This window comes from Schistocerca gregaria, chromosome X (assembly GCF_023897955.1).
Source record: "Schistocerca gregaria isolate iqSchGreg1 chromosome X, iqSchGreg1.2, whole genome shotgun sequence".
NCBI lineage: Eukaryota > Metazoa > Arthropoda > Insecta > Orthoptera > Acrididae > Schistocerca > Schistocerca gregaria.
In genome coordinates this window covers 329,326,774-329,353,352 of record NC_064931.1, presented here as the reverse complement: position 1 = coordinate 329,353,352, position 26,579 = coordinate 329,326,774, and the positions used below count along the sequence as shown (strand labels likewise).

At 40.9% G+C, this 26,579-nt stretch overlaps 1 protein-coding gene across 2 annotated transcripts in view; it reads left to right on the top strand.

Moving 5' to 3' along the window:
* LOC126297849 (solute carrier family 41 member 1-like) overlaps window positions 1–26,579 on the top strand; it is a 329,510-nt gene that overhangs the window by 243,432 nt on the left and 59,499 nt on the right. For both annotated transcript variants that reach the window (XM_049989112.1, XM_049989113.1), the window contains 4 exons: window positions 16,413–16,592; window positions 20,825–20,969; window positions 21,334–21,480; window positions 25,556–25,703. In XM_049989112.1, coding sequence (XP_049845069.1) covers window positions 16,413–16,592; window positions 20,825–20,969; window positions 21,334–21,480; window positions 25,556–25,703 — 620 coding nt within the window. The remainder of the gene's footprint in view (window positions 1–16,412; window positions 16,593–20,824; window positions 20,970–21,333; window positions 21,481–25,555; window positions 25,704–26,579) is intronic.

Sequence of the window (26,579 nt, the reverse complement as noted above, 5' to 3'; positions counted from 1 at the left end):
CCTCACCTTCTCATTAGGCAGGAGACTTAATGAGATATTATGTTTTCAGTTGATTCAAAGGCAGTATTGCAAGTAATCGAGAAGTGCGAACTTTCACATACAACAGCAAATTCCGAAATGTTTCGTGTGGACCTTCATCTTTACTTAATATAATTTTTTGCTTGTTATAATTTTAACTGTAGCTTAGTCTCCTATAAATGTTCATACCACTCAAACAGGCAGTTTCTGGCCTTTTTTTTCCCCAGACCTTTATCATTGTTGCTGAAATGTTTTTTGGAGGGTTCTTTCCCTCTCGCCCCTTTTTTCTTGAACTATTGTGGTTTGCTACAGAAAAGTGAAGGAACATTAAAGAAAGAAAAAAGCACAAAAGAAAGTGATAAATCATGTTTTTGGACATGTTTAGCTTCTACTCGTGTCCTGAAAATATGCACTTTTTGGGGAAATCTGCCCAGAACAAGGCTAAAGAACATTACATTTCTTTAAAACATTGCTTCCCTATGACTTCTTCAGGTGAATAGTTCAAGTGTAAATGCAAAGTTAAAATGTGTGTTTTTGGTCTGTAGCTTTCCAGTCATGCACATTCACTCACAGATAAATGCACACACTTCAGTAGTCAAATCTAATTTATGGTTAGGAACTTCATTGAATACGCCTTAGTTAGCTACACTACACCTTTTGTGTGTAGAGATTGCGGGTTTCTGTCAAAGGTAATTTGTTAATTATGATGTTATTCTTAAGTCTGGCAGAAAAATATTTCTCTAGAACAGTGGAAAATGTTAAACCACTAGAACATGGGGAAGTGGTTGTTTGACCCCTAAAGGATTTTGTGTTAAAAAAATCTGCAATTTAATTCATGATGTGATTAAAGTAAGATCTGTTTTTTTCCATTTGTTTGTACATCATGTACTCATTTCAGTCAAAGCCTTAACTTGATGTTCTAACGTGTTTAGATTATTGTTTCCTACCTAAAAATTTGACCTGTTTTTAAAATTTCTATCATTTTGTCATTTATTTAACTTGTTTCTAGACACTGAAATCAGTTTCAACAGATTATTTATACTTTCCATACACATTTTGCACAGACGGCCTTCATTTATTTATTTTTGCATTTCTCTCAGATGATGATCTCACTTCCTTTACACATTCCAGTATGAAACTTAATTTGCTTTTTTGATTTGTGCAGTCTTTTTAGCCGCTTCTTTGCTCCATTAACTTTTGTGGTCCTGTCCTCCTCCACGCGTGAGTTCATTTACCAGCTGAAGAATGAATGCTTTCATCTTCCATATATTTTTTATTATTTGATTGTAGATGATAACAAATTTATTGCTGTCATGTCTAGGATATTGTAAAAGACATGCATCAGTCAAATACTGCAAGAAATCATTTGATCAGCTATGTCTGTACGACACTTTGTAACATTATGGAAGGTAGCCGTTTCTGGTTTGTTCTTCTTTTCTCCACTCACATACATGTACATACTTTGCAAGCCACTGTATGGTGCATGGCAGAGGGTACCTTGCACCACAACTATTAATTTCCTTCCCTGTTCCACTCCCAAATAGTGATAGAAAAAGGACTATTTATATGCCTCCATAAGAGCCCTAATTTCTGTTATCTTCATGTTCCTTATGCTAAATGTATGATGGCAGCAGTAGAATTGTTCTGCAGCTTCATAGGCCACTTCTCGAAATTTTCTCAATAGTGTTTTGTGATAACATCGTCTTCCCTCCAGGAATTTCCATTTGAGTTCATGAAGCATCTGTGTAATACTTGTTAGTTGATTGCACAAAGTGGTAACAAACCTAGCAGCATTCCTCTGAATTGCTTCGAAGTCTTCCTTTAATCCGATCTAGTGGCGATCAAAACAACATATCAGTACTTGAGAATAGATCACACTAGTGTTCTATATGCTATCTCCTTTCTAGATGAGCTACACTTTACTAAAATTCTTGCAATAAACTGAAGTCTACCATTTGTCTTCCCTTCTACTGTCCTCACTTGCTCTTTCCATTTCATATTGCTTTGCAACTTTAGCCCTACATATTTAATCGATGTGCTTGTGTCAAGCATCATACTAATGTGCTGAATTCTAACATTACCAAAAAAAAAAAAAAAACCTGCTCATCTGCATTAACTTGTATTCTACATTTAGACTTAGCTGCCATTCACCATGCTAACTAGAAACTTTGTCTAAGTCCTCTTGCATCCCCCTACAGTCACTCAGTGACTACACCTACCCGTATGTCATAGCATTAATAGCAAACAACTGCAGATTGCTGCTCACCCTGCTCATAAAATCATTTGTGTAGGTGTGTAGAGAATAAGTGATCTTACCTCACCTCCCTTGAGCCTTGTTGACAAGATCCTTGTCTTCGATGAACACTTGCAGTCTAGGACAACATACTGGGGTCTTACTCATATATTTGCATTCTCAGACCTTCTTTAACAGTCTGCAGTGGGGCACTGTGCCAAATGCTTTGTGGAAATCCAGGAATATGGAATCTGCCTGTTGCCCTCCATCTATGAATTTTAGCGTATTGTGCAAGAGAAGCACAAGATGTGTTTCACACAAGCGGTGGTGACTTATAGGTTTTTGTAATCACTTGGGACCTTGTGCTGGGTGAGAGATTCATGTTAAATGTAAGCTAAGTAATGGGGCCATACCATAGAATACTCTCTGTAAAACTGAGTTGGGATTCCATCTGTACCTGATGATGTAATTGTTTTCAAATCTTTCGGTTGCTACACTATGCAGGGGATGCCTATTACTGTGTCAATCATATGCAAGTCTGTGTGACGGTCAAATGAAGATATGTTTGTACGATCCTTCTTCATGAATAATTCCTTACACATGAAATTCAAAAATTCTGCTTTCATTTTGCTGTATTCTATAGCCACACCAGACTGGTCAATGAGTGACTGGATAGAAGCCTTTGACCCACTTACACTGTGTGATCAAAAGTATCCAGATACCTCCAGAAACATACGTTTTTATTTAGCTGCATTGTGGTGCCACCTAGTACCAGGTACTCCATATCAGCGACCTCAGCAGTCATTAGACATCGTGAGAGAGTAGAATGAGGCGCTCTGCGGAACTCACCCACTTCAACCGTGGTCGGGTGATTGGGTGTCACTTGTCATACGTCTGTACGCAAGATTTCCACACTCCTAAACATCCCTTGGTCTACTGTTTCCGATGTGATAGTGAAGTGGAAATGTGAAGGGACACGTACAAAACAAAAGTGTACAGGCCGACCTCATCTGTCGACTGACAGACCGCCGACGGTTGAAGATGGTCGTTATGTGTAATAGGCAGACATCTATCCAGACAATCACACAGGAATTCCAAATTGCATCAGGATCCACTGCAAGTACTATGACAGTTAGGCAGGAGGTGAGAAAACTTGAATGTCATGGTCGAGCGGCTGCTCATAAGCAACACATCGCGCCACTAAATGCCACATGCCGCCTCCCTTGGTGTAAGGAGCGTAAACTTTGGACGATTGAACAGTGGAAAAATGTTGTGTGGAGTGACAAATCATGGAACACAATGTGGCATCTGATGCCAGGGTGTGGGTACGACAAATGTCCGGTGAATGTCATCTGCTATCATGTGTAGTGTCAACAGTAAAATTTGGAGGCGGCAGTGTTCAGGTGTGGTCGTGTTTTTCATGGAGGGGGCTTGCACCCCTTGTTGTTTTGCATGGCACTATTGCAGCACAGGCCTACATTGATGTTTTAAGTACCTTCTTGCCTCCCACTGTTGAAGAGCTGTTCGGGGGTGGCAATTGCACCTTTCAACACGATCGAGCACCTGTTCATAATGCGCAGCCTGAGGCGGAGTGGTTACACAACAGTAACTGCCCTATAATGGACTGGCCTGCACAGAGTCCTGACCTGAATCCTATAGGACCCCTTTGGCATGTTTTGGAATGCTGACTTAGTGCCAGGCCTCACCGACTGAAATCAATACCTCTCCTCAGTGCGGCACTCTGTGAAGAATGGGCTGCCATTCCCCAAGAAACCTTCCAGCACCTGATTGACCGTATGCCTGCGAGAGTGGAATCTGTCATCAAGGCTAAGGGTGGGCTAACACCATATTGAATTTCAACATTACTGATGGAGGGCGCCACAAACTTGAAAGTCCTTTTCAGCCAGGTGTTCGGACACTTTTGATCACATAATGTAGCAATTTTATATAAGACCGGAGTTTTCTCAGGTTCTTGGCAAGATCTTTTGCTAAGGTAAGACAGCGGAGATTGTTAAATGCTTCACATATTGATCTTTTTACTGCATTTTTCTACTAATTTTTGTAATTTTTTATTTATGTGTTTATTTACATTTTTTGTATATAAAAAGAACCCTGGATGCTAGTCCCTCCCAAGAGGCTCCATAACATGCCAAACATTGGAGCTCCTGACTAGCAAACTTCTGCTCCATGTGCCTACTCAGATCCTAATGGAGGTGCAACCACTTGTCCACTCACATGCTGAATCAGCGAGACCAGATGGCCAGTCTCCACATTGACTCTTCACCTTGAGCAGCACGAGTGAGTTACAGTCTGCCACTCACGCTGAGATGAGGCGATTCTCCTGTGTCGTGTATGCTGTAAGCTGCCTCGTTAGCAGAGCTCTTGAGCAAAACATGCAACATCTGAGGTGCACTGTGCAACATGCTAGGTTCTCTGTCACCTTTATACCCTGAGCAAGCAGCCTGTAATCAACTGACCACAACCAAAATCTTCTTCAGCTGTTCGAAAATTGTGGCCAGCTGCTCCTGCATCCTAAAACAGTGTGCACATACATTCTGTCCATCCTAGTACTACCAACTTTAGTTAGTTTCTTGGCAAGCTGAAGGGATGCCACTTTCCATGAGGTGAAGGGCTACACACTGTCCAAATGGCTGGCTGTTTAGTCGGTATTCCTACTCGCTATCGAGGTACGGGAAGGCATTGCAAATTTCCTTAGATGCCTTGTCTGCAGCTATCCAGAACTGTAGTCCATATTTGTCAGGTTTGTTTGGCATAAACTTTGTGACACTGTACTTTGCTTTACATAAAAAGTAACTGCTCATTAACTGTCTCTTTTTCACCAGGACAGTAACAGCAGAGGCAGGTTTGCATGAACTTGTTCCATAGTTCGCAGTTGAGAGTGAACTAGTCACTAGACATGCACTGAGCTTAGGATGACTTCTCATTGAAACAGAGGAATCTAATAAGTACACGGAATGTCTCTCTTCTCATTTTATCCCTGATGAAATTAGGTTCTCAAGAACAAGGTGAAAGGTCATCCAATTCAGCATCTTTAGCACAAAAAGTGCTTCTCATACATGATGCCAATAATTGCATCAAGTTCCTCCAACTGTCCAGTCCAAGTGGTGTATTTATTTCATTCCGATTACTTGATTCTGTGTGTGTGTGTGTGTGTGTGGCTTTTTATGGTACACACCACTGATTCATCAAAAAGAAGTTGGAAAACATTCATGTTGGAGTCAACAACTCGGTTGCAGGCATATATAGTGGGCCGTCTTCTCTCCTTCAGAATGTTAAGAGCAGCCAGTCTTCCAGGTGATGGCATGTTAGCCATCTTCTATTTTGTTCCAGCTCTAGCTGCCATTTTCAGTTGTGGTAGTTGACTCTTGAGATTGTTGTGGAAAGAATTGAGATGGAGAGACATCTCACTGTAACTCCTCCTTTCTCGCTATTTGCATCTTGGTGATTCTGGCAGACAATCACCATCTGAATCTGATAAGGCACTTTCTGATTCAATATATGAATCCTCCAGGATATGCAAAATATCTTCATTAGTATGACCACACTGACGTGACATTGAATATACCTGTCATTGACAAAAATACACTACGTAACTGATGAGGTGAGTAACATTATGAACACATGAAATCTGACTGAAAAGTATACAGTGGCAAAACTTTTCTGGCTTTGCACTAATCATCATTCAAGGCAATGACTGTGGGACTGAAGCTGGTACCTTTGTAATTCTGAGAACAGTGATACTCTAAAAACTATTTATGCCAAGGGTCAATTGACCCCTTCTGCTGCTCTATGTATACATGAAATTGAGAAAATTCAGTAGCACACTATTGTCAAAGTGGAATAAATGAGGAACAGTCAAGAAGTTTAGTGGGAAAATGTTAAAAATGTAATTTTTTTTATGCAAAATGAAGTTTAAAGGTATTTTGAACCTCTTTCGTTGTTCTAGTGGTGTTGAAATTGGTGCTATTTTATCATAAAAGTATTTTGTGTAAAAAATTATGTGGAAGTGAGAACAGTTAAATTTATGGGCAATTGAAATTCATTATGCGCAGTTCTGATGTCACAGTCTGAGTCTCTTTATTCCAGATGATCCAGTCTAATTGATACCATCCTATTTCTTTTACTATCTGGTGATAACAAAGAAACTATTACATACTACAAGAAATAGCATAGTTCAGTATGGCTGAAGTTGTACTTGAAATAATGATTGATTACTATATATAGTTAGACATACTTGTGAAAGGACCAGTGGTTGGTCACATGCTGGTTCCTCATCAAGGTCATAAACATTTCAGCTAAGGTCAAGAATATCATACTCATCTTCATTGACCAAAGCATGTTCTTCTACATTTTTGTAGGATCTCTTGCAGCTGAAGCAAAGTTTTGAATACCTACTCAGCAGCCTTTCTTGCACTCACACGGGACCTGTTTTAAAATTGCAGCTGGTGAAAGATTCTGCAAAGTGGTGATTGACACAACACTGCTGTTGGATATTGTTCATCCCTAATACTCATGTCTGTGATTGTAGCCTAGCCATTGATAAACCTACTACAAACCTATCTTTGAATGCTGCTGTGTTGCTGCTGCTTGTCACATAATAAAACAATAAAGATGTGGTGTCACATCCCCTCACGTCATGCAAAACTAATATGTGATCCACTACAATTTCGTCAACTGCAAGATATGGATAATATAGGATTTGAAGTACGTTTCCTTTCCCTGTTTCCAGCTATTCCAGCTATTTGGGTGAGGACACCTAGGGTGCATAATCTCCATCAATTGTCTGCTGTCCTCCTTTGCACCCCCCCCTCCCACACACACACACACACACACACACACACACACACACACACGATATTGGATTTCCATGCACCCAGTATCCAGCTTGGTAGGCAGTCCATCATGGTGGGGCCATCATGTAAGCTTTAGGTTGTAGCCCGTTGACAACACAGGAGAGACCACACTGCTGATGCCTGAGCTGCAAACTCTCCACCTAAGCCAAGGAGTAGATACCCATCGTCTTGGGGCATCAGGACTCCCAGCAATGGCCATCATGCCAGGTAGGCTTTGCTGTGGCTGGGTGGCACCTGTGGGGAGAGCCCCTGATGAGAATGGGTAGCATCAGGGCAATGACCTGTGATGAAGCAAACCAAGTCATCTTTTGCTGGGGAACAAATGGCCCCAGCAGTCTCTAATAAAGGGAAGGTTGAGTACAATGCTGTGACATGACCCCAAGTTGTTCCCCTCCCTAACTACGCCATGTGAGGAATGTAGGGCTACAGAACAAAGAGAGCCATAATTGCCTCGTTATTTAGTGTGCAGCAGAACTGATGGGGACTTCTTTCTGCTACAGAGCCAGTGTTATTTGCATGTGTCAAGCTGGGTGATATTCCTGTTTTGGTCACTCACCATAAAAGCCTCAACATTGTCAAGGGTATTACTTTTCATCATGATCCCCTGTTGCAGTCAGGCAATGAGCTATGAGCTGATTTGAATCATAGGGATGCTCTCATCCTCTGGTGCGTCTGTAGGGGACCTAAAGACAACAGGATTGCTACCAACGCCTCCATCTTGGCCTTTGAGGGCGATTCTTTACCTGAAAAGGTCAAGGTGATGGTATACCATTGTGACGTAAAACCATACGTCCCTCCCTCAATGTCGTCCTTTTAAGTTCTGGAAATTTGGGCATGTCTTCCCGGTGGTACTCCAGTGCCACATGTCAATATTGCAGACGTGCATTGCATCCAAATACTCCATGTGGCCCTCCTCCCACCTTTGTCAACTAAAGAGCACCACTCCATCTTCTCTCCGGACTGCACAGTATTTCAAAAGGTGGTGAAAATTATGGAGTACAAGACCCAATACAGGATGACTCACAGATAGGCTAAACTGAAATATGAAAGGTTGCACCTCATTTGATTACTCTCGTCTTACACTGCCGCAATGTTGCTGTCTTCCTCATTGGCGACAGCACTCTCCTCATGTAAACCTCGTACAGTGGGCCCTACCACCTGATTCCATTCCCTCCCTCCCTCCCTCCCTCCCTCCCTCCCTCCCTCCCTCCCTCCCTCCCTCCCTCCCCCCCTCCCCCTTAGTGCTTGGGTGCACTACTTCTTCTGTTGCTCCCAACGCTTTTACTTTGGGGGCCAACACTTCTAGAAACTGCTGGGGACATCAGTCCCCACACTCCAGCTGGAAAAGCATCATCATCATCATCATCATCCTCTGGCTCCTCAGTGCGGAAGGGGTCCCTTGGGACTCTCCCTTCAGAGATCTCAACTGCCAAAGTGGACAGTAGCCAGTGGCTGAAGGAGGCACATGCTGCAGGTGGAAGGGCTCCATGCTCTTCCTCTGCCTCTGTTGCTATTTCAGGGAAGCCCTCCCAACATGTCCCTAAAGAGCAGCAATGGGACAAACCGATGAAGAAGAAATGGGTTAAGAAACATGACTGACATGACTGGTGTCCCCACTCCGCCACTCTAACAGTTCCATGTCAGAGGACAAGGTGGAGATTCTAGTATCCCTTGAAGATGTAGATATTGCCAACACTTCAGACCCAATGGTCCTGGATACTAGCACCCAGTCAGTGGCGACAGGTGACCCTGATGCATAAACTGCCTCCTTGGTCCCTTCGTGCCTTCCCAGACTGTTAGTGTACTCTTCCAGTGGAACTGTGGTGGTTTTTTCTTCTACCTGGCTGAGCTACAACAGTTTTTAAGCGTTTCACCTGCTTTTTGCCTTGCCCTTCAGGAAACCCAGTTTCCTGCAATTTGGATCCCTGCCCTTCATGGCTATTGGGGGTACTACAAAAACCGTACTGACTGTAACAGAATGTCAGGTGGAATCTGTATCTATATCCGTACCTTGGTGTGTAGAGAACCTGTGCCCCTTCAAACACAGTTAGAAGCTATGGCTGTCGGGTGAGGACAACACAGGAAATTACCATCTGTAACATCTACCTTCCACCAGATTGTGAAATTCAGCACAATGTTTTGGCTGCACTAATTTACCAACTCCCCTCACCTTTTCTACTTCTGGGTGATTTTAATGTCCATAACCCTTTGTGGGGTGGTTCAAAGATTATTGGCTGCGGTAAAGATGTCAAGGATCTACTGACTCTACTTGACCTTTACCTCTTAAGTACAGGTGCCCCCACCCATTTCAGTGTGGCACATGGCATATACTTGACCATTGATCCCTCAGTTTTCACTCCTGGTCTTCTCCCGTCTATCCACTGGAGAGCTCACAATGACTTGTGTGGTTGTGACCACTTTCCACTCTTCCTGTCCCTGCCCTGGCATCACTCACCTGGACATTTGTCCACATGGGCTCTTACCAAGGCTGACAGGGGCGCTTTCACTTCCACTAACACTGTTGAATCTCCATTGTATGGCAACATTGGTGAGGTGCTCCAGACCATCACTACTAACGTTGTTACTGCAGAGGAATCGGCATCCCTTGTTCCTCAGGTTACCCCAGGCGGAAGTCAGTGCCTTAATGGTCACCGGAAATCTCTGCAGCCATTTGAGACTGTAGGTGGGTCCTCCAACATCACAAGTACCACCCATCCCTAGAGTGCCTTATTGCCCTCAAACAGCTCCGTGTCTGGGTCCATCAACTTATCAAACTACAGAAGCAGGAGTGTTGGGAACATTGCGTCTCCACCATTGGAACGCAAACCTCTCTTTCCTGGGTTTGGACCAAGGTCAGACTCCTTTACGGATATCAGACCCCTCCCGCAGGTATACATGGACTTTGCACACATGCAGTTGTATATGTCGATCCAGAAGTAATCACTGAGCATCTCGCCAAGCATTATGCTCGCTCGTCTGCATCTCAGAATTACTGCTCTGCCTTTCGTCTCCTAAAACAGCAGGTGGAACAACACCACCTACCTATTGCTCCATGCCACCCTGTGCCGTATACTGCTCCCTTCAGTAAGCGGCAATTTCACAGTGCCCTTGCCAATCGTGCTGACATGTCCTCGGGGCCAGACCGCATCCATTCCCAAATGATTAAACATCTTCCAGCAGATTCAGTGCCACCTCCATGCTGTCTTCAACCGCAACTGCAGTGATGGCGAATTCCCATTGCAATAGTGAGAAAGTATCGTCGTTCCAGTGATAAAACCTGGTAAAAAACCACTAGACGTAGATTGCTGTCATCCTGTCAGCCTCAAGTGTGTTCTGTGCAAGCTGCTCAAATGTATGGTGAACTGGTGGTTGTGTTGGTTCCTTGAGTCTCGGGGTCTTCTGGCACCATCCCAGGGTGGTTTCTGCCAAGGTCACTCCATGACTGACAACTTGATTTGCCTGGAGTCCGCCATCTGAATGGCCTTTTCCCAGTGTCAACACCTTATTACTGTCTTTTTTTGATGTGATGAAAGCCTATGGTACCATGTGGTGACATCACATCCTTGCAACTCTGTACAAGTGGGGTCTCCGAGGCCTGCTCCCAACGCTCTGCATTTTTAGAGCTTGAGTCAGTGCTTCACATAGTTTGCTCCACATCCAAGAGAATGGGGTCCTACAGGGCTCTGTACTGAGCGTCCCACTCTTTTTAGTTGCCATTAATGGCCTTGCAGCAGAACTGGGGTCCTCAGTATTCCTCTTCTTATATGCTGATAATTTATGTAATTTCCTTCTGCTCCTCTTCCATTGATGTGGCTGAAGGTCAACTGCAGGGAGCCATATGAAAGGCGCAGTCATGGGCCCTCACTCACGGCTTTGGTTTCATCCGCCAAGACTTGCGTCATGCACTTCTGTCGTCGTCGTACTGTCCACCCACATCTGGAACTTTACCTCAATAACCAACTACTTAATGTAGTTTAGACTTACTGCTTTTTGGGACTGGTCTTCGATGCCCACTTAGCTTGGCTTCCCCATCTTCATCAGTGTAAGGAAGAGTGCTGGCAGCATCTTAATATTATACGATGCCTGAGACACACCAACTTGGCTGCTGATAGTCTTACACTGCTGCAGCTGTATTAAGCCCTTGTGCAGTCCTGTCGTGCCTATAGGAGCCTGATGTGTGGTTCAGCTTTACCCTCAGCATTGCGGGTGATGGACCCTATACACCACTGTGGAGTTTAATTTGTGGCGGGAGCTTTCCAAGTGAACCCAGTGAATAGCCTCCTCGTGGAAGCTGGCGTTCCACCATAGCAAATCAGGTGACAACTGCTTGTGACTCATACCGCACACTTTCATAGTTCGCCTCACCATCCAAACTACTCTCTCCTTTTCCCTAACACGGTGATCATCTCCCCCAACGGCGACCCAGATCGGGAATTCCAATTGCAGTCCATGTCCAGACGCTTCTTACTCAACTTGGCAGTTTCCCTGTACCACATTTCTTGCGGTTCAACTCAGGTACATCTCCATGGTCCATGCCTTGACCACAGCTTCATTAGGGCCTATCACAAGGCCCAAAAAGCTCAGTACCCTCTGAGGCCCACTGCTAGCAATTTTTCTCTATTATCGGCAAGTTCCAGGGCTCAGAAATAGTCTACACCGATGGCTCTATGTTCAGTGATTACGTTGGCTTCATGTTTGCTCACGTTGGATGTAATAAACAGTGCTCCTTGTCAGATGGCTGCAGTGTTTTCAGTGCAGAGTAGGTAGCCATCTCTCAAGCTCTTGAGCATATCCGCTCCTGCGCAGATGAGTCCTTCGCCATCTGTAGTGACTCGTTAAGCAACCTACAAGCTCTCGACCAGTGCTTCCTTCTCCATTCCTTAATAATGACATCCAGGAGTGTCTTTATGCCATCAGAAACATTGGACATTAAGTGTCCTTCATTTGGATGCCAGGACATGTTGGCGTCCTGGGCAATGAACTTGCTGATAGGCTGGCAAAACAGGCTACCAGTCAACCAACTCTGGAGATCGGCTCATTGGAGACTGATCTCCAGTCGGTCTTAGGCCGTAAAGTTTTCAGGATCTGGGATACTGAATGGCACTCTCTCAGGACACCAAATACACTATGTGCTATCAAGGAGACAATGAATTCGTGTTGGTCAATCATGCCAGCCACTTGCAGGGACTCTGTTGTCCTTTGCCGGCTTTGCATTGGCCAAACTTTGCTGACTCATGGTCACCACCTCTGTCGTGAGGGCCCACCCCAGTGTCACTTTGGTTCCCACTTGACTGACGCCCACATCTTATTAGACTGCCCAATTTTAACCACTCTGCGGCAGACTTTTAACCTTCCCACCACACTGCCAATGGTTTTGGGAGACACTGTGTCAATGGTTGATATAGTTCTATGTTTTATTTGTGGGAAAAGGGCTTACCACACAATCTAGGGGTGGGTGTCTGGCCCTCTCTCCCAGGCCTCCACTCTTCCTCCATTTCACCCTTTCCTCACTTTCTTTGCTATTTGTTTGCCAAGGTGTTGGTCTTTTCTCTGTCTGTGTTCCTCTAGCCTTGTTGTATAGACTGGAGATTTTAGTGTGTTGCAGAGTGGCTGGCTCATCCTTTATTTCTTCTTGCAATCAGCCGCTCCAGGCCATTTGCTATATTCTTTTAATACCTTCTCCTGCTTTTTTTCCTTTTAATGCATGTTCTCCCCTTTTGTCTTGCCCCTCTTGTTATATCTTTCAGTGTGTTTCCTAGTTAGTTTTCTGCCTTTTTTACTTCCCAGACTCTCTTGGGTAATTGTTTTACTCTGCAACCTGTTTGAATGCAAAAAAAGGGACTGATGATGCTGTAGTTTGGTCCCTTTCTCATCATACCAACCAACCAACCAGTGAACAATTTCTGCAAAGGTCTGTTCATGATGCCATGTGACCCTGTTCAGCAAAAGACCACTATGAATTATATATTTAGTATTGTCTAATTTTACTTTTTGTTGTTAAGGTTCAAATGAGTTAGAACCTTCCTTCATCCCACTTACATAAAAAATGGACGAACGGTAGTAGTACAGTGTAAAGGCTAGGAATTCTTTTAACTCTTCATTTGGCTGTTTCCAATGACAGTTGGAAAAAAGAATGGTGGTGGTGATAACTGAAACTTTGTATTGGACTTGTTTAGTGCTGTTCACGGCATCAAGATGCTGCACTTTTATCACTGTTTCAGTTGCACTGCCTGAAAATAATAGCATTGTGCTTGAGACTTTGCACCCCAATGCCTGTGGACAAGTGGTAGTTTATCTTCTCATTTCTGACAACACCAGTGCTTATTGATATTAGCTCTTAGGTTTCTGGGGTAGGATGGTGCTGCTGAAACCAGTCTTAACAACTTCTTAGAGTCAGACTTGTATGACTAAATTCTTGAGTCTCTAATGTCCATGTGCTGTTCTGAAATTTTACATTTAAGTGTTCAATTTTTTTTGGCATATATTTAAAATTGAAGTTTTGGGAAGATAAAAACTTGAGATAACTTTACTCACCATCCTTCCTATTCTTGTTTGATTCAATTAAGTTTGCCAATCCTCATTTTTCTGCTGTGGTCACATTTTACGTAAAGCAACTCTTCATGACAAGTAACACACAGACATATTGAAAATATGACAGATGTTTAGGCCTCTAAAACCACACAAACTTTCCAAGTTACTGGCTAAGCAGATGTCATGGCAGGTATGTGGAGGAGTAAATGTCAAACAGGCAGATTGGATCTTCCTAAGGAGTAGCATGTTGTTTCAGTGGAAGGAATGTAGTGGAGAGAACTGTAAGGAGGTCACTGAGGCCCTCCCTTGGAACTGCAAAATACACAGCAGCAGTAGTTTAAAAGAGAAGCAGGAAAGGAATATTTGTCCACTTTGGGCAGAGTTGGATCAAGTTTGGAGAGAGCTAGTGTGGATGAAGGAAGGCATTGATGAGGGTAGTAGTTGGAAAATGGCAATTGGTATTAAGGATAGCAGGCGGAGGATGTGGTCTGACAGTTTCATTAAATCTACCAGTAACACATTCCAGCTGCCAGAGTTGAGGGGAGAGGAGCCTCAAGATGGTACAGAAGTAGGAAATGTGCAGCAGACTGTGACTAGGAACACCACCAATGTTAGGAAGAAGAGGTTACTGCTGCTAGGTGATAGTCATGGCAGAGGTGTAAGCACTCAGTTGCAGGAAAAGTTAAGGGAGGCGTATCAGGCCAAGTCCTGGGCTGAATCATGTGACTGAGGGTTAGGGCCTTGGTGTAAGAATTTTACAAATGATGACCAGTTAGTGATAGTGGGTAGGATAGGGAATAGCTTGGATAGGGACACAATATACAGTATAGGTGGTGACCTGTGTTAGATAGCTTCCCTTCCTGGTAGCTTCAGTGTGAGTGTGGCTGAATTGTTCCAGCATCATGATCAACTTCACCTTCCCTGTGCTGTATGGTGAGTCAGTGCAGAGCTGTAGGTAGTGCTGATGACTGCTGACCAGGCACACACTTCAGTGGGAACAAAGAGAGATGGGGGTACAGTATGGCATGGTCTGCACTGTAATAGGACCGGGGAAGGTAGGATGGTGGATTTAGAATACATCAAATGTTTGCGGGGCCACACATGATCAAATACCTTTTGTCAGAGGTAGGACGACTAGGCTTTTCATTTTCTTAAAGATAAATCAGGACAACAAACTACACTATGTCAAAAGTGTATCAACCACTTTAGTGATATCTTCACCTTATACATAGACAGTAAGTGTAGCTAAACATTTTGAATTGGCAGCCATTGAACTAACAAAGCTAAACATCCATAAGAAGTTAATTATTCTGTTTTTGTACCGAACACCCTGTGATAATGTGGATACTTTCTTCCACAAAATAACAGAAGTCCTGGAAAGTGTTTCAGCCCCCAAAACTAACATAATAGTATGTGGAGATGTGAATATTGACACAGGAGGATGAAGTAAAAAAACTTCTTTACTTTCTTTTGCTCAGTTGTCCAATGTTCTGCCAGTTTTTTGCAAACGGGAGCTGGAAGGGTTATCTTTCTCTGGTCCAGAGGGGTGACCTTCCTTGTTCTAATCACTGGCACTCTCAAGCATTCTCCAAGAAGTTGATAATGCATGTATAGAACATACTTGCAGTAAGTTATTTGTGAAGACCTGTTTTATTCATGTAACTTGATGTATACATTCATATTCAGCAATGATGCTTATAACTGTGTCATTGAGCACACTAAAATAATAATAATAGTAATAATAATGAATGGCATTGTATTGTAATGATACTTTGTACACACCATGTGTAGTATAGTGACACAAGATCTTGCTACATTTGATTATGGCCAGATCACTGAAACCACACATGCGGAAGATGTGTGCACTAGATTTTCTGTGGGCCCTTACGATAACTGTCTTAATTAGGATAAAACCTCTGCTGCTATGGTCAGCTTGTGTGACCAAAAATATTTGGATGCAGTGGCTTGTGTTGGCCGGCTGAGGTTGTAAATGCAAGTGTAAGAGTTAGGGCGCAACTTGCCACTTCAGTGCTGGATGCCAACTGTTTCTCTGTCTGGTAACACCCCTCCGATATGAAGTATTGAAGCTAACAGCCCACAAAAGCACCTCTACCAGCTGCTTAAAGCATGCCCCCAGATGATTCGTTATTGTTGAACTGTTGTAGAGAATTGTCTTCCTGAAGATCAGAAAAAAAATATATTGAATATTTCACAGTCCAAGGGAAAGAGGCTCATAATGCAGTATGAATTACTTCACCAGTTGAATAACTGAGTTGGTTCACATGTCTATGAAAAGTCAATATTTTATTCCTTTAATCTACTGAAAAGTTAGTTTGGTCTGGCATTATTATTATTTTCTTTACTATCATACAGATTATATCGAACTGGGATTTGTGGCTCTCTCTCTGAAATCAAATGGGATACTTAAGTGTGTTTTGGCTACTAAAAGGCCTTGAATTTTATTTAAAAAAAAAAAATAAGGCACTGATATGTAAGACATATAACATTATTTCATAATGTGAAGATGAATGAAACTAATTGTGATGTTTAGGAATAATACAATGGAAATGCTTTGTGGTTTAGATGACGTGCAAAATTAGCTACTTCAGACACGATATTAATGAATAGTTGACTTTTGTTAGACGTCAAGTAACAAAATGATACCTTTGCAGTTGGTAGTTCACATCTAGAATTCAGTCTATAGTCTAATTATAAATATAGGTTAGGAATTATAAACTAGTTTTTTACTCTTTCAGCACTGGACAGTGTTTGAAGCAGTGACAGAAGTTGTTATACTTGTACCTGCACTGTTGGGTCTCAAAGGAAATCTGGAGATGACCCTTGCGTCTCGCTTATCAACACAAGCTAATCTAGGTCACATGGATACACCTAAGCAACAGTGGAGCATGATTGTTGGAAATCTTACATTGATACAGGTTTGTGAAACACCAGTATGGATAATACCTAACAAGCATGACTGCTCAGGAACATTTGGAACAGAATCTCAATGTATCAGCTTCTGTCTGCAAAATTAAATTTTTGCTGTTGAAGACCTAAGTGAGGTGGTACATTGGCCATCCATACAGCTTTTGGTTTCGAATATAAAAGTAATGAATTATTGTGAATTTGTGTTGCTCACATAGGATTTATGGAAAAATAGAGGCTTCTGGAAATTGATAATTTACTCACAAATTGCAATCATGGTTCTGCATCAGCTGTAGAATATTTCTGTACAAATGAAAATTTGTGCCAGACTGGAACTCGAACCTGTATTTCCCATTTGTTGCAAGCTGTCACTTTAATCACTTCTGGTATCCGAGCATGCTTCCAGGAGTGGCACAAATCTCCATTTCCCCTGCTGTGTACTTGTGCTCGCACTGCATTACCATGATTCACCCACGTGAGGAGACAGTTTTCTCTCACCATTTTGTTGCAATGGCATGAAATACCATAGTCCGATGTCAGAGACTCTGCGTTGATGACCAACAGCCAAATTAAGTTAAGAATAAATTTGCAAGTTGCTGTTTTGCTTCTACATCACCTGTAGACTCTTAGAGTGTAAACACCAGGACAAATGAAGATTTGGGCCACTCCTAGAAGCATGCTCAGATAGTTGATGTTGTTACAGTGACCACACGTGCCAAACAGGAAATTTGGGTGCGAGTCCTGCTCCATCATAAATTTTGATTAGGTCTGAATTATTCTACAGCTGATACAGAAACATAAATTGCTATTTGTGAGTTCATTCTTAATCAAATGCAGCTGTTGATTACTACAGTGTCTCAGACACTGCACTGCAGTATTTCTGAAAATTATTGAGGGGCGGTGTCAGCTTCAGGTATACTGTAATTAAAATGTACAACATTCCTTATCCTACTAGGATGTCTGCATTGTCAGAGGTTTGTGACATTGACACCTGATCATATGCACATTTGTCAAATAAATTACATGACTAGTGTGTTTTCTGGTATTCTTGAATATTCAAAAAAAAACTTATGGAACAGTTCTGAATGTCAGAGTGAGTCACTCTTGATTTTTAGTGTTTTATATCAGGCATCACCTGACAAAGCTATAAAAGACATTCAAGGAGGCCTGCAGTTCAGACTTATCTCAGTGTCAAGAATGAGGATTCTAAGTGGATATTTATAAAATAATTTCCCACTGAACTTCAGGTACCACTAAGCTGGTGACTTTAAGGTGGTTTCCAAGAGGATGCTATTGCCAGAGGATGTATTGAAAGTATCATGCTTGAGCTACTACTGTAACAAGAAACTTCAGTTCACTTTTCACGTCTTAATTATCTTTCTGTCAGCAGTGCACTAACACAGAAAGTGCATATTTGCTTCTTGTTTGTAATGAATGCCCCATTTTAATCTCCATATCCAGCTGTGCAGTTAGATCAATAGTATCAGCTAGTGATTGAGATTTCAAAAGTGAGTATACATGTGTTATTCATGGCATTGTTTGGGTCTGTTTTATTTAACCTCCGTTGTAGGGAAGAAGTTTCTAGTTCAGTGCCTTGACGGCAGCTCGGTCATTAGAGGCAAAGGACTTCTTTAGTGGGACAAGGTAAGTTTCTGGAAGACAGAGGAATTGGTTAAATATATATGACTTTGTAAATGGAACTAACCCGGTGTTCACAACAGATGATTAAGATCAAAGAAAACTGTTAGAAATGACTATTACAGGTTTGAACATAACTTCTCTTGGATACTAAGGCTAATATCTTAACCCCCTCACATCTTCATTGTAGACATGATGTGTATGTGACACGTGTTAGTGACAATTTTCATTCTAATGTACTACAGACAGCCTATAGTGAGAGAGTAAGCTTGAGCACTGAAGCTTTTGTGACAATCAATGTAATTTCTTCTCAGCCAGTACTTGCAGTGTTAAGGAAACTCATTGTGGTTAATAAAAGGAAGTGATAAAGGATGATCAGTGTAGCAGCTGTTACTATTGGTTCATTGAGAAATGTTCCAAAGTAAGCATAAATTTCGTAAATGATTATTCAAATGGTTCAAATGGCTCTGAGCACTATGGGACTTAACATCTGAGGTCATCAGTCCCCTAGAACTGCCAGACTGTTGGAAGGAAGCATGCCCAGGAGTAAAAGTGAAGTATCATATCTTCCATCAGTTGATTTCATTGGACTGGCAGGCAGATCAACAATTTTAGAAAAAACAAACGTATGAAGGTACAAGGGATATTCAGTACGGATTGCAACACTTTTTTTTTCCTCAGCCAATTACGGTTGAAAAACTGCGGAATTTGTTGTGGGACATCATGGAATATTCCCGCTTCAGCCCCTTTTGTTTCATGAAATTCCAATAGTTGGCGGCACTATAAGTAGTATTCAAAATATCATTTGTAACAGAGGTGTGTTCCAAGCACAGAGCTGTCATTGAGATTCTTTTGGCGGAAAACCAGAACAGATATTCATAGGCACTTGCAGAATGTCTGTGGAGATGTGGCAGTGAACAACAGCATGGTGAGTTGGGAGAGACATCTGTTATTGCAACAAGGCCGACACAGCTGTGACACTTGCATTGATGGAACATGCAGACATGCACATTTGAGGTGATTGACGGATCACAATCAAGACACCCTGCTGCTAGAATGGATGTCTTTGTTGGTAGTGCTGACACACTTGTCCACCAGTTGTGATACTCAGAGGTGTGTGCCCACTGGATTCTTCACTGCCTCGCTGTACACCATACAGAGCAATGAAGGACCATCTATGCAGAATTGCTTTCGCATTATGAGGCTGATGTGACAATTTTATGTCAAAAATCATCACAGGCAGTGGAGTATGGGTTCATCACATTGAATCTGAAACAAAACAGCAGTCCGTGGAGTGGCACCACACCTCTCTCCTCTGAAGAAAAAGTTCAAAGCTGCACCATCAGCCATTAGTCGTGGGACCAGTCTTCCGGGACACAAAAGGGTTATGCTGTATTATGTCCTCCCTTATGGTGCAACAACCAACTCTGAAGTGTATTGTGCAAATGAACTTCTCCACAACAATGCAAGGCCTCACACAAGTCTGCACACCCGAGAGGAACTCACAAACCTTCGTTGGACTGTTCTTCCTCATCCACCCTACAGCTTGAATCTCGCATCTTCTGACTTCCATCTGTTTGGTCCAATGAAGCATGCACTCCATGGGAAGCATTACGTGGGTGATGGAGAGGTTATTGTTACAACAAGACATTGGCTCCAATGTCGACCAGGAGAGTGGTACCATGTGGGCATACAGCCCCTCCCAATAAGGTGGCATGAGGTCATCACATTGAAAAGAAATTTTGTTGAAAAACATGGTTTTGTAACTAAGAGTAGGGAATAATGTGGTGTATTGGAATCCTGAATAAAACAAACCTGCTTTCAGAAAAAATAGTGTTGCGTTTCTCATTGAACTCCGCTAAAAAGTGTTCACTTAAATGCACACAAATGTGGTGCTCCTGAACATTGTCACCATAATCTACCACTAAAGGGTTTTGTGAATGATGAAATACTCAGTAAATGATCAGTTCACCAGGATATGCAAACTTTTTTAAAAAGTCAATAGAAAATCCAAGATAAAATGCCACAATATTATGAAAAGGATAGTTGCTACTCACCTATGACAGAGATGCTGAGTTGCAGATAGGCACAACAGAGAGACTGTCAGAAAGTGTGCTCTTGACCAACAAGACCTTCATCGGAAATAGCTCCACACACACACACACACACACACACACACACACACACAGTGTCTTTGGCTGCTTAGACTGTGGTCTCTGGTCTGTGTACTTCGAAAAATGCAAATGTGGAAACAAACTTGTTACTTTATGTAGTGGAAGTCATAATCTCCATTCTTACCTTCATTTGTATTCTACTCAGAATTTTCATTGCTTGTACTCATAGTGAAGTATTACTTGTGATAGTTTGTATATTGGGACATGTAACTGTTGCCTAAATATCTGAGTATCAATATTGTTTTACAGTTGGTGTGTTCATTTCTCAAGTAAATATGACTATGTAGATTATCAGGAAGTTATGGCTTTAGTAATTGTAAAGTTACTAACAGTTTGTAAATTATCCAAGGCATGTTTTCATTTTTTTTTCAATGTTGGCATATTTTATTGTAGCGATAGTCTGATTTTTTTGTGTATCTTCTTTCACACAGTGTCAGGCAAATGTGGTTGGATTCCTTGCTTCAGTTGTGGCAATAGTGATGGGAGGTTTCAAGAGCAGGAGTGTGCGGCTTGACCATGCACTTCTTATGTGTGCCAGCAGTTTAGTGACTGCTTCACTTGCCAGCTTTGTTTTAGGTAAAACTAACTCTCTAGTTATTTTCTTGTCTGTATTTAGTTGTAATTAACATTATTATATGGCTTCAGGAACTTTTCTAGTGACAGGTATGTAAATATTAATATTTGTTGTTTGTTTGTGGATTTCATTTGTGTGAAGTAACTTTTCTTTTTCTTTGTAATTGATCATGAAAACCTCTAATCAAACCAAAATCTGTACTTAGTGGAGCAATACTATTTGCGTGGATAAAAATTGGGGAATCTTTGACATGATGCACATCTTTTACTGTCATCATTCTGATACATAAGTACTGTTTTGCGTTGATAATTATGTTAAATTTCTTTGTGCTCAATTTGCATTAATAAGCTATTTGTTCTTTTTTAGGTCTTACAACTGCTGCAGTGATAGTTTTCTCACGGCATTGTAGCATCAATCCCGATAATGTAGCTACTCCAATTGCAGCAAGTCTTGGTGACGTTACATCACTTGCTCTTCTCTCATGGATATCAACTGTCCTCTATGATGCTATAGGTACTAATATTTTCTTTGTGCAGTTTTTAAATATGGTTCCAATCTATTAAAACTATGAAACTAGGAAAATTAGTGATTGAAAATGCAAAAAATTGAACAAAAAAGATAAATGGAACAGTTACTTGTGAAATGTGACAAACTGTGGAAAACGCAATTACTGATGTGCTTGTGTATTTCAGGGTAGGTATGAACTGAGCATGATTTTCTAATTGTTGACGTATTATTGTGCCACAAGCCATACAAACCTGGAAAGTTTTAATTCCTGTTCTTTCTCAAATATTTGTCACTCCCCTGAGAACTTCCACCACTTGTAGTAAATACTAATTGTGCTAAATATCTTCAGGTTATTTCCAAGTGAATGTATATTGACTTAAACCATGTTGACAGTAAAGGAAAATATTTAAATTGGTGGTGGTGGTGGTGGTGGTGGTGTACTCCTGAAGCTCACATCTAAAATAGGGACACTGCACTCTGTTTAATTTCCTCACACACAGCATACAAATTGCAGTAGGTAGTGAGTCTTCACCACTAGTGTCATCTTTAGTCTGCAACTTGTAGTACTATCTTGCCTGTGTGTATGTAAATGTGGAATACTTTTATTACAACTAAATTCCTGTCACTATAAGTTTAGATGAACAGTAGCACCACTCAGTCGTACACTCATAATGACAATGAACTTCATTTTACTGTCTATAAAGTACTGTATATTGGCCTCTCTTGGGCACTTAAAGGTAAAGACTGCAGTTGTAAAAGAACCAAAATTTGTAAAGAAGACTGAATAGGCTAATAAAATAGTAATTGTTTATGGAAATAAGTAAGCAAGAAATCAGTCTGTGCAGAGGCGTAACAATGGTAACTAGCCTCTAACCTTCTATGAATTAGTTACTTGTGATCTTATTTTTGAAACTATGACTTTTTTTTTTATATTTTTCCACTAAAAGATTACACTACTCTTAAATTTTCATATGCATAACACTGTTTTTAACTTCTTATTCCACAGTTTATAGCTGTTGGAGTAGAATTGTACAAAGTTTCAATCAACAGCAGCAGACATCATGAAAAAGGAAAATGCTCTGTGAATCAAGTGTTCGTAGTACTAGTCATTTTAGGGCTAACCTAATTTGATCATCAACCATCTGATACAGCTATAGAAACTGCTAAAACTGAATTCATTGTAAATGTTTATAATATTGTTCATTTCATAACAATGTAAAGGGCTTTTTTCCCCAAAATACTTGAAGCTACTTTGTTGTAAAATAAACTGTCGTTTAAAAACGAAATTTACTGTCTCAGCACTTACATCTTTTGACCTATAGTGACATAAAGGCAAAGTATTACTAGTTGATGACACAGCTCCTGCCTTCTACCAGACTTGTGTGAACACAGTACTTGTCTTCTCTCCTTCAGAAGTTCTACATAAACACATATTTCATTTAAAGGAACATAGAAAATATTTGTACGTTTCTGTTAAATAACTGTTAAGTCTCACGCACAACTAAGACATTTATTAAGTCATACCACACTTTTTTGAGAGAGAGAGAAAAACAAAATTATTTAAATGAACATAGAATTTCACCCCACACCATAGCCATAGATCTCCACATCAGAGTTTAAGCCATATCCATTCCTGTAAACACACAGATTTTTATATCCACCTCCATTGAATGCTTAGTGGTAGCCTGTAAGATATCTAATTGTTAGTGTAAGGAAATTTCTGGTTGAGGACACCAAATTATTTAGGAATAAAGGAGACGACTCACCTAAAGATGGAAGCACTGCTTCGTTGCCAAATACATGCACGGAAGGTACAGAGCTTGACACACACACACACACACACACACACACACACACACACACACACACACACACACACACACACACACACACCCCTCCCCTTTCTCATTACCCTCGCGCAGTACTTGTCAGCTTGATGTGCGCTGCCATCTCGCGCCCTAGCTTGTGAAATGAAATAGTGCTCGGACGTCTGCCATGTGTCCCCTCTACCTAAACCCCTAGCTAGCCCACGGACAGCTCCCAACTACTGTGAGCTGCTAGATGCTTTCCCCCAACCACCTCCCTGCCTCCCACTTCTCTCCATCCCTCACCCCACACTGCACCTCCACCTCACCCCAGTACACTCACCATGATCAACATACAATAACAAACTATGAAATCACTCATGCTCACAGAATTAAAACATAGATGAGCTGTGCCTCCTAGAGGCTGTTAGCCAGACAAACTTAACCATCATGCCTGACTGATAAGAGGTGGCATCAGCATTCACTTGTACTCCTATTTAGTGTGTCACATTACCCGTCAGCACTTATTACAACTAATGATATAACCAGACTGAAAAATTTATTCACAAGGCAAAGTTTCTTAAATTCAGAGAGAAAATGATTTACTTGCTAAGGACTTGTATCAGTGGTGGAAGTTATACCTTCTTATCTTCCAGTCTTGAGTTTTGTTGGTGCTCTAGTTCAGTTTATTCTTTTGATGAGTGCTGCTGGTTGCTCTTCCATGGTCATATCAGGCTGAACTGTTCTGAAGGTGCCTGTATGTGGCTTTGCATGTACAACACATGTCAACATAAAAATAATTGGAAGAAAGAAATTTTTGTCTTTCTGATTACCCTGATTGCTGTGTGTATCAGCTTTTCTTAAAATTTAGAATTCCTTGTTTTAGAGTGAGAATATGTCTGGAATATTTAGACTTTCAGCTTTCCTGGTCATGTATTCCATAGTGTACTACTGAATAGGAACATGAGGTGAGACAGGAGAAAAGATCCATGCCATGAGGGGTGATAGTACTGGTGAATCTGAATAAATAACTTCATACAGACATATGCCCTATTCCAAATGTTTTCAGAGCTAGACCACATTTAATGTCAGTTTTGTGTGGTTTTCTTGACTTACTTGAAAACTGGAACCACTAGCAAAAACCTGTCACAGCATAAAATTCAACTACATTACATTTCCTACAACAAAGCCCCTATTCATTTTTTCTTTAGCGCTAATAGTTTGTGTGAAGAGAGTGAGATAATATTGAAAATCTTACATGACATGCATTTGCTGTAGCTTGGGTAGTTTTTGTAGGCCAATTTGAGGTAGTTTCCTCACTAGATAGACTAAAAGTGTACTGTATCAAACTGTTCATCACAAATTCTTCTACTCTACTGTGTCACGTTGTAAACAATATCAATGTACTGAATAATAGAGAAAATAAATAACAATGTACATTAAATGTGTTCTTATCCTGGAAACATTTCAGAATAGGGCATATGTCTTTATGAAGTTGTAGGTTCAGAATCACCAATACTATCACCTCTCAAAGCATGGACTTTTCCTCCTGATTCACTCTGTATATGAAACAGCTTATTCATATTCCATATTGTAGATGGTGTGGGTTAAAAATACGTAGGCCAAAGAAAACGAGATTAAATTTTTTTTCTGTAGTTAGACAGGTGTTCATTCCAGTGTAATCTTGCAACTGTGTTGATTACAAGACATTTTATGCTTTTGTCCATGCCATTTTATAATCATAAATTATTTTACTTTTGTTCTAACTTCAAGACCATTGTAATTTATTGCTCAGACAAAACACACACACACACACACACACACACACAAAAGACAAGGTACAATTCAATTAGCAACCCACAAGTGGCCAGCGGCGCCTTGAGCGACAGCCTATATATTTATTAGTTCCAACAGGGGTTGCAGCAAAGTGGCCTGTAGTGGTTGCACCAAGCACAAACTTCATGTGCAAGCTATGAAACGGTGCACACACCAAATTGGTAGTTACAGCAACTGTTGCTTCTATCTACAGTGAATTAATAAATTTTGTTTAATTTGGAGCAACTATGGATTTATTTGCCTTGCTGTCACCCAGTTGCACTATCAAAAGGTTCAGCTCATTGCCTCAAAAATCCATTGTTATCTCGAGTATGAACAGATGTAAACAGTTGTAACATTTTATTAAATAAAAAAACCTCTATTGTCAACTTTCAATTAGAATGAAATTTTATTTCCAAAACTCAGTTTTCTGTTTCTGAAAGTATTGTAATTCATTCCAGGGAAAACTGACTGGCTGGCCCCACTTATCATTTCTGGTTTTGTTCTCGTGACTCCTTTGTGGGTTTGGATTTCAAAGCAGAATAAGCACACACGAGAAGTTCTTTACTGTGGATGGACACCAGTGTTGGTGGCAATGCTTATTAGCAGGTAAGATTCAATATTACTATTTTATCGAAACTTAACTGGAGCTTAATGTGACAAATGGCTCTTTAGTTTTTTAAGAGCTGCATTCGTTTATTCATTCATAAATTGTTCCAGGCTAGTTTGTAAATGTTAGAATGGAAAACGCATTCATAAAAGAAATTTAGACTGCAACATGGAGAAATACTCATGAAAATAAAATCTTCAGAGTTTGTGGGCCATTTCAGTTTTCTTCTTCTTCTTCTACTACTACTACTACTACTACTACTACTACTACTAATAATAATAATAATAATAATAATAATAATAATAATAATAAACTAGGATCATCATATTTTTGTCCGTAATTGTTAGAACACATGCCATAGTCAGTGTCATGTTCACATCTGTGAGGGTTGCTCTCCTGTGCTTTTATTTGAAGAAAGGGAATTATTGGTTAAAAAAATCCTTAGCCTTTCATTGGTAGGTCACCTATGTCGATTTCAGTAACAAGCAGTTGAAAGAAGGGAATGTTACTGTAATATGCCAAAACATAAATACAGTAAAACTTCATTTATACTTCTTTCACTTATACATTTTTCCCACTGATAGCCTGCCCCCCACCCCTCCCCCACCCCATGTACCGGCGAAATATCTACAGTGTGCACAAGTTATGATGCAGTGTTTCAGAGTGGGTTGCTGGGAAGTTGATTGGTAAGGCCAATATTAGACTATAATGAAATTTGATAGTGTAATAAGGAACTTTGTCAAAGTTAGTTATTGGTCAAATTTTCTTTGATCAAATCTAGCACCTTGCCTTAGATTTGATCAAAGGAAGCTTTCATCTTATGTTTATTGCATGGAGAAACCAACCGCTTGGAGCACTAGCATCGCTGCAGCTGT